This window comes from Sceloporus occidentalis, unplaced genomic scaffold (assembly GCF_023333645.1).
Source record: "Sceloporus occidentalis isolate IW3139 unplaced genomic scaffold, rSceOcc1.0.p SCAF_5, whole genome shotgun sequence".
Lineage (NCBI taxonomy): Eukaryota > Metazoa > Chordata > Lepidosauria > Squamata > Phrynosomatidae > Sceloporus > Sceloporus occidentalis.
The window spans coordinates 19296721-19309737 of record NW_028316985.1 but is presented as its reverse complement, the minus strand read 5'-3'; the positions used below and the strand labels follow the sequence as shown (position 1 = coordinate 19309737).

The 13017-nt window shown below is 41.7% G+C and overlaps 1 protein-coding gene across 9 annotated transcripts in view; it reads left to right on the top strand.

Moving 5' to 3' along the window:
• Positions 1-66: 66 nt before the first annotated feature.
• Positions 67-13017, top strand: part of LOC149311727 (ELKS/Rab6-interacting/CAST family member 1) — a 266847-nt gene continuing 253896 nt past the window's right edge. For all 9 annotated transcript variants that reach the window (XM_089527772.1, XM_089527771.1, XM_089527770.1 and 6 more), the window contains exons 1-2: positions 67-149; positions 10965-11786. In XM_089527772.1, coding sequence (XP_089383898.1) covers positions 11118-11786 — 669 coding nt within the window. In that variant the 5' untranslated portion in view covers positions 67-149; positions 10965-11117. The remainder of the gene's footprint in view (positions 150-10964; positions 11787-13017) is intronic.

Sequence of the window (13017 nt, the reverse complement as noted above, 5' to 3'; positions counted from 1 at the left end):
TCGCGCCGAAGAGGGGGCGTGGCTCTCTGGGGAGGGAAGGGGCGGGGCTTGTTATCTGAGGTGAAAGGCGGCGCTTCCTCTCAGTCGGAGCGTGAAGGGAGTCGGCGGCGGCGGGCGAGGAGTGGGCCTCTCAGCCGTGTCCATAGGAGGTAAGGAGCCTTCAGGTAGGGTCCGGTGCGGCCTGCCTTCCTTCCTTCCCTCTTCTCCTGGCCGCCTCCTGACCCCGGGCCTTGCGCTGCGGAGGCGGGGAGGCAGCGCTCAAGAGGAGGCAGGCCCTGATTCGGGGCCGGGAGGTGTTCGTGTGTGGAGGGAGGGGGTCTCCTGCCGACGCCCCTTTTCCAGGCGGAGGGAGGGAAGGAAGGAAGGGGCCAGGCTGGCTACCCTCCCTCCGGGCTCCTTCCAACAGAGCTGCCTCTCGGTTCTCCCCTTCTCCTCCTGCGCCCCACCCGCCTCCAGGGAAGAAGCCTCCTGCGCCCTTTGCTCCTTTTAAAATACACAAAGAACCTAAAATGAACCTTTTTGCTGCAAAGAAGGGTGTTCTCCGGACGGCTTCCTGGGCGTTTCGTGGCGCCAGGCGCCTTCTCTCTCTCTCGCTCTCTCGAGGGTCTTGCCGTCTGACCGGAGCAAGAGCAGCAACAACAATAATAACTAATAATAAATAACTGGACTTTCTTCTTCTGCCGGGGATGAAAACAGAGCTCCTCCTGCCTGTTTTAAATGTCATGTCTTTGTTCTGACTGCCCTGGAGCAGTGCTGGGGAATCCTGGGAACTGGAGGTTATTGTGGCACCAGAGCGCTCTCTTGCAGAAGGCTCAGTGTCTCACAGAACTACAACTCCCAGCATTCCCTAGCTCTGAGCCAGGGCAGCCAAGCGGCTGCCTAAACCCACCGTTAAAACGCAATATTATGAAATGGCTAAACCACGCTCATAAGTGTTCATGTCTTTAAATCATCACTTTCCAATTGGTATATATGAAGGAATGTACTGTGAGGGTATGTTAATGGTTTTATGGTATTATATTTAAACTGTTGTCTTTATGTATGTTTTTAATTGCGTTTGTATTTCAGCATCTTTGTACCTCGAGCCACAAGGAGAGGCAAGAAAGAAGGAAAGAAAAATATTCCATTACTATGTTCAGGTTTAAAAGTTATTGTTTGAAACGGACTGGATAAGCCTGCGGAGGAGAGAGACATCCTCTTTGATGGATGCCTGGCAGATACTCACTGGGTCCCATGATCTCCCTGATCAGTTTCCCCCCTTCTTCATTCTCCCTTTCTCTCTCTCTCTTTGGTCTAATGATAACAGATGACCTTAGGAGTAGATGTGATCATCCTTGGCGTAAGAAATCGCCTTGCTTTTCGTACTCTTGGGCGGATCAGTCTTCCAAATGATCAACTGGATGGCAAGCAAGCAAATACATGTTTGAATGTTACACTTGTAACATTCTTAGAGCCATCAGATTAGAATCACAGAGTTGGAAGAGACCTCAAGGGCCATACAGTCTGATCCCATTCCACTATGCAGGAACTCTCAATCAAAGCATCCCCATTGACAGATGGCCATCCAGCCTCTGCTTAAAGACCTCTAAGGAAGGAGACTCCATTACGCTCTGAGGGAGTTTGTTCCACTGCCCATGGTGAAACAGCTCATTCTGTCAGGAAGTTCCTCCTAATGTTGAGGTGGAATCTCTTTTCCTGGAGCTTGCATCCATTGCTCCTGGTCCTGTTCTCTGGAGCAGCAGAAAACAAGCTTGCTCCCTCTTCAATATGACATCCCTTCAAGTATTTGAACAGGGCTATCATATCACCTCTTAACCTTCTCTTCTCCAGGCTAAACATCCCCAGCTCCCACAGTCGTTCTTCATAGGGCATGGTTTCCAGACCCTTCACCATTTTAGTCACCCTCCTTTGGACACACTCCAGTTTTAGATTAACAGAATAGAAATTTCATTTCAGAGGATGGCAATGGCAAATCCCCTCTGAAGAAACTTGCCAAGGAAATCCTGTGATAGGGGTGCCTTAGGGGCATGATAAATTGGAAACAACTTGAAAGCATGCAAGTAACACACATAAGCATTCATATGCAGTGTTTGCTATGCTGTCTGATGGTATGGTACTGAGCATTTACTGGTGAGGTAACATGAGCACAAAGTGATGAGATATTCTTTGAAATTATGGTTACTGTGAGGAAGAATGCTATGCAGTGATTTATGTTTCCTAATTCCATTTTGTCCTTAACTCTGATCGGATTATGAAACCATGCCTTCTTCTGGTAATTCTTTCGAATGGAATGGAATGGCTGTCATGCTGTGAAGCTCACTGAAGTATGTTTTTGCAGTCCTGGGTGTTGAAATTTATGTTTGCTATTTTTTCTTTTTGTTTTAAAATCTGAGGATACAAGCCTGGGGAAAATGTTGTGTTTGAGGCCTTGAACTGTTGCCAGACAGAATACACAGTGCTCAGTTAGATGGATTGTTGTCATGTTTTCAAAAATACTCATTCCTGGTTGCAAAAGTATCTAGTCACCATCTCCATTCCCACAGTCTTATCAGAACTGGGTCTGGTATCAAGCTCAGTTTTGCATGGTCTGGATAGATCAGTAACTTAAAAAGATTTAGAAGACACTAACCAAAAGTACAAATGCAAAAGGATCTTGCAGCACCTTTGAGAATAACTGTGCAGAAGAAGTTGTAGCATGAGCTTTTGTAGACTTGGCCAACATGTGCAACTTCTTTTGCACAGTTAGACTCAAAGAACCATTTGCATACTCACATCCCAGAATAACAGTTATGTTTCTGAAAGTACAAATATGTATTTAAAGCACTAATTCTATATCATTTTTTGGTGCAGCAGGTAAATCATTTCACATATGTTATAAAGACATGGTATCATAATTGATAAACTTTGCTTTAGCAATTTCTCACAACCCATTTAGGAATGCTTCTCAGCTATCATTCCTTTAGTCCCTCATCTCTGATTCGTTTTGCTGTGTCTATTTCTGAAAGTCATTCCTAGATTATGCCTCGCTCAACTCTGATTACATGGTACTCTTTAATTGTCCAGTGCCTCAGCTTATGAAACAGTACTCTTAAGGATGAAAAGGCTTTAGACTGTGTCTTCAAATAAAGAAGAATTCCAAGTGACTCAGACTGCATCCACATTGCAGAAATAACACCATTTGACAGCATGCTAACTGCCATGGCTTAATGGTATGAAATCCTGGGAACTGTAGTTTGTTGTAGCACCAGGGCTTTGGGATACAGAAGGCTAAATGTCTCAAAAAAACTACATACCCCAGAATTCCATAATATTGAGCCACATCAGTTAAAGTGGTGTCAAACTGCTTTATTATCTGCAGTGCTGACAAGGCTCCAGTATCAAAGAACTGGTGTAAATGTTTATAATCCAAAGAGATTTGAACTCTTCAACTGCTGTCCAAAGATTTTGGCTGCATAGCACATTCTCTAATGCCAACATACTTTTAGAAAACCTTTATTCTTATATACATCTGTGCCACCACTTTTGAACAGTTTTGCTAGTACTGTACTAACGGACTGATAGTATACTGAAAATATTTGCTTCTGGTAAACTAAAAGTGCATGTTAAATTTAAAAATACACAAAGTGACACATACAAAAGAATAAGAACATTTGGAAAAAAATGTTAGAGCAGTTAGGGAAAGTGCTGAGCCTTACAGTTTCAAGAATGCTGTGCTTCTTTTGGTATCAGTAGCTGCTATGCATGGACATTTTGGGTGAGAATAGTGGTGCTTGTAGTCCACGCACATCTGGGCGCCAGGTTAGGTGGGACTTGATTTATGGAGTAGTAAAACCTGGAACTGTGATGTTAGGACACGCTCTGGAGCTATGAAACTGATGCAATTGGAATAAATTAAATGAGGAAATGGCTAGATTTGTGGAGTGGAATGTGAACATCAAAAAGTAAAGAGCCTATATGGTTAGTAATACGGAAAGTATTATAGTATCATGTCATTGTTTGTGCAGAAGGTAAGCTACACAATCATGGCTTTGCCATACAATTATATCTCTCTGCTTCCAAGAAGCGCTGTCTAACCTCTATAGTTACCCGTCAGTTTTGCCACTGTTTGTGGTGGGAAGATGTTTATGTTGTGTGCCACCATCATTTCCCAATTGTGATAACCCTAAGATAAACCTATCATGGGATTTTCTTAAGATTTGTTCAGAGAGAGTTTGCTTTTGCCTTCATTATCTTTTTTAGTCAGGTCACTAGTTTACTAGACAGTAGGAATGCTGTGGATACCATTTATCTGGATTTCAGCAAAGCATTTGATAATGTCCCCCACAATATTTTGATTAGTAAGTAAACTGAGAGACAGTGCGGGGTAGTGGTTTGAGTGTTGGTATATGGCTCTGGAGACCAGGGTTTGAGTCTCACCTGGCCGTGAAACCTACTGGGTGATCTTGGGCAAGTCATATACTCTCAACCTCGGCGGAAAGCAATGGCAAACCTCCTGTGAATAAATCTTGCCGAGAAAACCCCATGATAGGTTTGCCTTTGGATTTTCATAAGTCGGAAACAATTTGAAGGTACGCAACACCATCATCAACTAGCCGACTAAATATGGAATAGATGGAAATACCATGAGATGGATCCATAATTGGTTGGAAAGCTGTGCTGTAAAGTTGTGAATGAATGAATTTATTACGGCATACAGCCAGCATAGCTGTAAAGTTGTTATTGGTGGCTGTACTTCAGATTAGAAGGAGGTCTCAAGTGTGTAAATTATGAGCAAGTTCTGTACTTACCTAGTTTTGTAATATAGGATTACAGCTTTTATGTTTTTAGAACAGAGGTGACTGAAGTCAGCCTTGGAACCACATATCCTCCAGCATTTCTGAAGCCCTACTCCTTACACATTTCCTGAAATGCCCTTTTTCTGCCCACCCCAAAGGTGAACTGTTACTCCTTCAAGAACCCAAGAGCAGTAGTTCATCTTTTATGGGCTGCAGGGGTGCTCTGCGATATTTGGCATTTAAAAAAAACAACCTCAAATGGATTTCTTGGAGGAAGGAGCAGGCAGTCCATGTGGCCTCCCTGAAGATCCTAGGAGCAGAAAGTTATTCCATCTCCACTCCAGTTGCCCACTAAGAAAATAACTTTATATGTTTTATATGTCTTTGTGGGCTACATCTGCAGTGCAGAAATAATGCAGTTTGACCACACTTTAACTGCCATGTCTCAGTGCTATGGAATTCTGGGAATTATAGCTTTGTGATAAATTTAGCTTTTCAGAGAGCTCTGGTGCCCTCAAGAAACTACAGTTTCCAGAGTACCATAGCATTCAACCATAGCAATTAAAGTGGGGTCAAACTGGATTATTTTGGAAGTGTGAATTTCAGTGCTAGTAAGCTACAAGCATTTTGATAGTGGAAATTCAGATTTTCCAGTTCGTTCATAATTATTGTTATTCATTAAACATTTTGTTTAAAAATTCATTTATCACATGTAATCCACTTTTATATGAAAAAAATCACACTAAGGGCAGCTATGTGCAGTCATCCCTCTGTTTCTGCGGACTTTGAATCTGCATCCCTCACTTACTTGCGAGGGGCAAACAAATGGATTTAGAATAGGGTGTGCTCCTGCAGGTGCCCAATAGGGCTTGAATATCGGTGGATTTCCATTTTCTTGGGGGGTCCCAAGCAGATCCCCTGCAAAAACGGAGGGGTGACTGTAATACTAAACACAGAAATTAAACCTAACAACAAAATTTAATGGTTCAGATGTGTAGCCTCATCATGTCTGGCATATTTGCTCAGTGATAATGGCATAATTTCTTACTTTGTAAATTCTTATCAGAAGGATTCCCGTATCTTGGTGCACCTCATCCTGATTTCAGGTGGCCATTGTTTGATCCTCAAGGTGTAGAACTGGAACTCTCAGCAGCCTTAGCCAATATGGCCATTGAGAAAGAATCATGGGATTTGCAGCTCAACAATTTTAGAGGACTGTAAAAACGTCCACCTTTGCATAAATGTTTGTATAATAAACCCTGGGATTATGTTTTTTCATGTAATTTCGCTGCTGAACTCTTACCTTTCATACATTGATGGCTGGTCTTATTTTTGCTGTGATTATTTTTGTTTGCTTCTTTTGCATGGATACACTTTTAGACATATTCATCCGTTACACAACATATATTTGACTTCTACACCCACAACAATACATTTTTTAACTAGTGAGTAACAAGCAAGAACGCCTCTGGGAAGATTCAGGTGACAGCACTAGTTTGAATACACCTTGGTTGATTGTGTTTAAGAGCAAGTTGACAGGGGTATAATTAAACTAGAATTTTCTTTCTTATCCTGAGAACAAACCAGTTCCTATTCAATGGAGTTAGGAAAATATCCAGGTTCATGATATTGTTAGCCTATGATGGTACAGCCTCGAAGGGAGACAATTTCTCCAAAGCAGAGGTAAATATGGACCTAACTATAGCCAGAAGGCCTCCCAGAATATTTGAATGAGTGTTGACAGCAAGCTTGGCTATATTGTGTGAGGCATGCCACCTTTAAAAGATGAAGATTTCAAAATACTGAAATGTTTTGCAGCATTTCTCAGACATTATTTTAGCAGTTCCTACAAGAGCCTGATGAAGTTCCACATTTACTGGGGATGTGCTGGGTCTGGGGCTAACTAGTGAGATTCTAGCTTGGATCACTTTAACTGGAGATACTCTCATTTCATTCTTTACCTATTGCATAATTTTGCATTCACATAATGTTGATGTGCTTGGTCATGCCTACAGAAAATTGGACCCAGTTGTATAGCATAAACCATTCAAATACATGTGAAGGAGCAGGCAGCTCATTGATGATAAAATGTCACTCTTTCATTTGGCCACTCTGCTGGGTCTTTAGCGTCTCTGCCAAAGCTGACAAGTTTCCTTGGGAAAAATTATTTTTGCATTAAAAGCACCCAAAATAAAAATTTAAAAAACTTTGAGGCCTCTGGCCACTCACCACCTCTTCCTTCCTCCTCCTCCTCTCCCTCCTCCTCCTCCTGCTCCCCCCTCCTCTTCTTTCTTCTCCTCCTCCCCCTCCTCCTCTTCCTCCTCCCCCCTCTTCCATGTGCCGCGCAGCTTGGGGGCGGGGCGGAGGAGGCAGAGGAGAAGGAGGTGGGCGGCACTGGAAGGTGGGGAGGGCGGCATGGGGCTTCCCCCTTTGCCTCCTCTGCCCCAGGCCGCACGGCCCTCCTCTTCCACCTCTGCGCGGTGGAGGAGGAGGGCAGTGCAGTCGCATGGAGGAGGAGGAAGAGGCGGTGGCTGCGGCGGCAGGACCGGGCTGGGGCCGGTCCTGCCGCCTCTGTGGGCCGCCCACGGGCCAGGGGTTGCCAACCCCTGTGTTAAGGCCTGCTTTTGCACATACAGTGTGGGTTTTTGTGTGTGTATACGCACATGGTTAAAAAATACATCTCATTGAAAGTGATAGGAACTTGAAGGAATATATTAAATCCCAAGATTAAATATTTTTTCTTGGTTGCCCAGTGGGAATAGCTGAAATGTTTTTAAAGACTTAAAATGACAAGAGTTAGATTTGCATAGAACACAGTCTACAGAGATAGATAATAGGACTTATGCATATTTGAGATTAGGGATGGGCAAAGTGTGGCCTCTGGGGGGGCTGGCTGCATGTAGCCCCAGAGCTGTTCTATAGCATTAAAAATGGCAACATGTTCTTTTAAAGAAAAAATGTCTCCAGAATGCATTTTGGGCTATTTGGGGGTAGGATTTCCAACACATTTGGAGGCTCCCTGGTGTTGTAGGCTGTATTTCAGAGTAGGAAATGCCAAACCACCTGTGAGTATTGATTGCCTAAGAAAACTTTATGAAATTCATGGTTTTGACAGGGGACTTGAAGTTATTAATGAAGCATTGGGCATTAAAGTAGTCAAATAAATTTAGTTATGTATATTTCAAATTTTGAAGGAAACTGGGAGGTGCGCTGCCCTTCCCCCAGCTTCAGAACTTCTGGAAATGTTTCAGTTTTGAGGGAAAGTGTTATCTAGCTTTTGAGTCCTTTTCCTTTTCTATGTATGTTAAGACAGCAGCAATTCTTTTATTTAAGGGAATAGAATTAGCAAAGCCAATGGAAAAACTGTCTGTTGCTGTTGTATGTCTTCACGTTGTTTCACGCTGTTATGAGGATTTTTGGCAAGATTTGTTTAGAGAGGATTACCTTTGCCTTCCTCTGTGGCTGAGAAAATGTGGCTTGCCTAAGGCCACCCAGTAGTTTCCCATGGCCAAGCAAGAATTTGAACCCTAGTCTTCCAGTGGTCAAACCACTATACCACAGTGGCTCTAAAACTTTGTGTCTGCTTCTTAAAATTGATATATTTATAGCACTTTCAACTCATACTCTGACTGATTGATCACAAGGAGTTACCTTAATTCTGGCTTTTAATTAATACTTTTATAGTTTATTCTGTAGTAATTTAGTATGTCTTTCAAGAATATAATTATTAAAAGAGAACCTTAATTCTTGTTGAAATTAGTGGGGATTGTCATAACTGTGTTCTCTGTTGACTTCATGGAGGCCAGGTTCACCTACCTTGGGCTGATGCTCTATATTTAACATCTGAGAAGATATGTTGGACTGCATTATCTGGGAGTTAATTTTCACATTATTTGATTAATATAGATAGTAAGGCTCCAGCCATTTTTCCAGTCATTTTTATCAGGATGTGACACTTTTTCATCTTTTTCATTGATTTAATAAATAACACTGTTTGTAAAAATTGCATGCAGAAGTCTTGCACTCTTGCATCCAATCTGATTTAATTTTTAAATATTAAAATTTTAAATAAATAAATAAATATTTAAACATTTAAATTTAAGAGTCATGCTAGAATAGGGATCCCTGGCCCTGAGTAACTCCTATTATTCCAACAATCTTAGGCTGCATCCACACTGTAGGAATAGTGCAATTTGTGACTCACTGCTATGAAATTATGGGAATTCTAGTTTTTTGAGGCATTTAGCCTACTCTGTCAGAGCTCTGGTGCCACAACAAACTACAGTTCCCAGAATTCCATAGCACTGAGCCATGACAGTCAAAGTGGTATCAAACTGGATTATTAGTGCAGTGCAGATGCAGCCTCTGTTACATACTACACACACACAAGAGAAACAGTGCATTATTTTGTTGCAAGGCCTAACTGATTGGTCATTAAGAGTGCATAAATCTATCCAGCTTCAGTGTGTATAGGATACAGTGTATACTTTCCATTATACATCATTCTGTGACCTTCTGACAGATAGTTTTGTACTTTCAATAGTTCTTTTCATCTTAACTGTAAACTGAAGTGAGAAGCTGTGGATTATAACCATTTGAACATCATCCCCCTTTTCCTACTAAGATCCTTACGTCATTGTCTTCAAGGTGATGGAGCAACCAGTACAGTGGGGTGCTTAATCTGAATTCTTGCTTTGAGGTCGCTGTGTGTTTGTGTTGGTATGAGAGGGAGGGAATATATGTGCATATGTTTATGTGACTCATGGTGAAAAGGTGAACAGTGCATAGTGCTGTTTACAGTCAGAGATTATTCTGTGATGTATGCTGTCCTCTGGATTTCTCTGCTTGACAATTTTGAATGAAAAAGGAATGTTGGTGCCAGCCATTTATATTCTTACGCAGTTACTGATTTATATACTGGAATGTATTATTCTGCTTTTTAAATAAATGATGGGCAGATGATTTTCCTGGACTATATTCTGAGTAGTCAGAGCTGGAAATTAATTCTTTTAACCAAGCATATTTATAGTCCCTAGAATGAGAGAGAGATACACAGAAAAAGAGAGAGAAAGTGAAGGATGGATTGGTTTAAATCAAGTGTCCTACTTTGAGGTATAAAATGGAGGAAGGCAGCGGAAGGGGAAAAAAGGGAAGTAGCATCACCTTTAAGACTAACTGCTTTTTATTTTAGCTTGACCTTCTGTGGATATAAACCCACTTCTTCAGATGCAATAAAGTAGTGGGTTTATATCCATGAAATGTCATGCTAAAATAAAAACCAGTCAGTCTTAAAGATGCTACCACATTCCTTTTTCTCCTCCCCTCTCATTTTTATGCTGCAAGAAACTAACATGGCTACTGCTTTGAAAACTACTACAGTTGACCCTCCTTATCCACGGATTCAAGCATCCATGGCTTGAAAATATTCCAAAAAGGATAAATTCCAAATGGCAAACCTTGATTTTTGCCATTTTGTATAAATGGCTATACCATTGTATTTAATGGGACTTGAGCATCCTTGGATTTTCTTATCCACAGGGGGTCCTGGAACCAAACCCCAGTGGATAACAAGAGCCCACCGTAGGTTGAAATGCAAATGTGCTTTCTGTGTATGAATGCATACTAACATGATAGTATAATAATTTAAACATTTGTTTTCCACTGAATGCAGTCTACATGTGTATTATGACTTAGAATTATATATATTGGAGCTAAGAGACAGTTGGCTGATTATGCACATGCAGCTATACTAAGCAAAACCACCCACTTAAATTCTGAGGCAGTAGTCTGATGCACCCATATTTGGATATTTGATTGAACAAAGTAGGATTTATTGTTCAGTGAATGTGTATAGAACTGTGTTCCGAATGTCAAAAATTTTCCAGACGTGAGGATTTATTACAAGATAAACTCTGTAAGATTGAAACAAATATCCATACTGTCCTCTATTGGTGCAGTCTTCATAATTTGAGACCAGAACATGTTGAAGAGCTGGAGTAGTTGGAACGCATAGAATAGGACTGCACGGTCATTTATGTAGGCTTTGTGGGTAATTTATAGGATCCTTGTGCTTGGTATAGCATTCTAGTCTATGATAAATATCTTTGTAACTAAAATCAGAAACAGGGAAGTAATCCAAAAATGTAAGTTACTGAGGAAATAACTATTTGATCTTTGTTTCTGTTACAGATGAAGATGAACACCAAGGAACTATGACTTCAGAAATGAATGCTTTGGACCTACTATAAACAGTGATTGGCCGTAAGCTGTCTGATACCTGTAGTCAAGAAACATTACAAGAATTCTTCTGTACTTGGTTACTTTTCTATTACAAATTCAATCATGTATGGAAGTGCTCGATCAGTTGGTAAAATTGAGCCAAGCAGCCAGAGTCCTGGACGTTCTCCGCGGTTGCCAAGATCACCACGGTTGGGCCATCGTCGAACCAACAGCACAGGAGGGAGCTCTGGAAGTAGTACTGGTGGTGGCAGTGGCAAAACACTTTCAATGGAAAATATCCAATCTTTAAATGCAGCCTATGCCACTTCAGGCCCTATGTACCTAAGTGACCATGAGAACGTGGGATCAGAAACGCCTAAAAGCACGATGACTCTTGGCCGATCTGGGGGGCGTCTGCCTTATGGTGTTAGGATGACTGCTATGGGCAGTAGTCCCAACATTGCTAGCAGTGGGGTTGCCAGTGATACTATAGCATTTGGAGAGCATCACCTTCCTCCTGTGAGCATGGCATCCACAGTGCCTCATTCACTGCGCCAGGCTAGGGACAATACTATAATGGACCTGCAGACACAGTTGAAGGAAGTGTTGCGGGAAAATGATATACTGCGAAAGGATGTAGAAGTAAAAGAAAGCAAGCTTAGCTCCTCTATGAACAGTATCAAGACATTCTGGAGTCCAGAACTGAAGAAGGAAAGAGCCCTGAGAAAAGATGAAGCATCTAAAATAACTATTTGGAAAGAACAGTATCGAGTTGTGCAGGAAGAAAACCAGGTGAGTATTCTAAAAACTTCAGCAGAATGTGTATGTGTGGATGCCTTTGCTGGGTATATGGGTTTTTGTAGGTAATCATTGGCGATTTAAGCAAATTATTCTATTGATTTATCTTAGTTTATCCAGTCTCAGTGGCTTCAATTGCGCTGTATCATTTGGAAAGATAATTTTCCTGTGTCAATTGTAGTCCCTCTTGCATCAGTTTAAATCCCACTTCAGCCTAGTCTAAAATATTCCGAGACCTTCTGAGATAGAAGGAAACATATTCAGGGGTAGTCCTGTTGGCTATGCAGCAAAATACAACAAAATCCCCAAACAGTGATACCTTTATTAGCCTCTCAATTCTTCCTATCGGAAGTTACTTTTCTGTTTCTAATGGTGTTAAAATTTCATTACCCATATTTTATTGCTCTTTGTCCCTAGTCATCCAAGGAGAGTGGCCTGTGCCTGCATTGAGACCTCTCCAATCCACCTTAACTGACAACAGAAGTAACATCTGAGACAAAATATAGACCTGTGACTATAGCTAGCATCATCACTTTTCTTCTCCTGTATATTTAACATCTTCACCTGATAAAGAAGCCAGCAAAGCTTTGAAACCTTGCATGATGTATTTTGTGCATTTTGGTTGGCCAATAAAGTTGTCACTGTTTTGTGGATTTTGTACTTTGTTATATTTTACATGCATGGAAGTCACCAGAAGATGTATATCTGTAACTTTGTAATTGCTTATGGTTGCTTGGCAATAATTACATACTTAACTCAGCAAACCTTCTTAGAAGTTATTTATCAGATTTGTTTGACATATGATAGACAAAAAAAGATATTAATAATATACAGAAAACAAAGAGAAAACAGAGCAGAGTGACTTGGGCCCTGTGCAGAGCGGCCTTAAAGGCTGGTTTGGGGGCAGAGTTGGGGCATAGCAACCACATGATGCACACCCCCATTCCACCACCAGGGCGGCATGATGCTCTGTGCCATTCCGCACGGCGTCACAGTGCTCCTCTGGCGCTGCATCTACATGATGCAGCACTGAAGGAGCGCTGTAAAGCTGCAGCGCTGCTGCTATCACACCATTTGCAGGCCACAGAAAGGAGCTGATTTTTGCGGCTCCTTTTTGTAGCCTGCAAAGGCCAGATTGGGGCTGTGCATGCAGTTGCCGTGGCTCTGATCTGGCTGTAAAAGGCACGGCTGGAGGCTGCCCCTTAGGGCTGTCTGGACAGCCCCT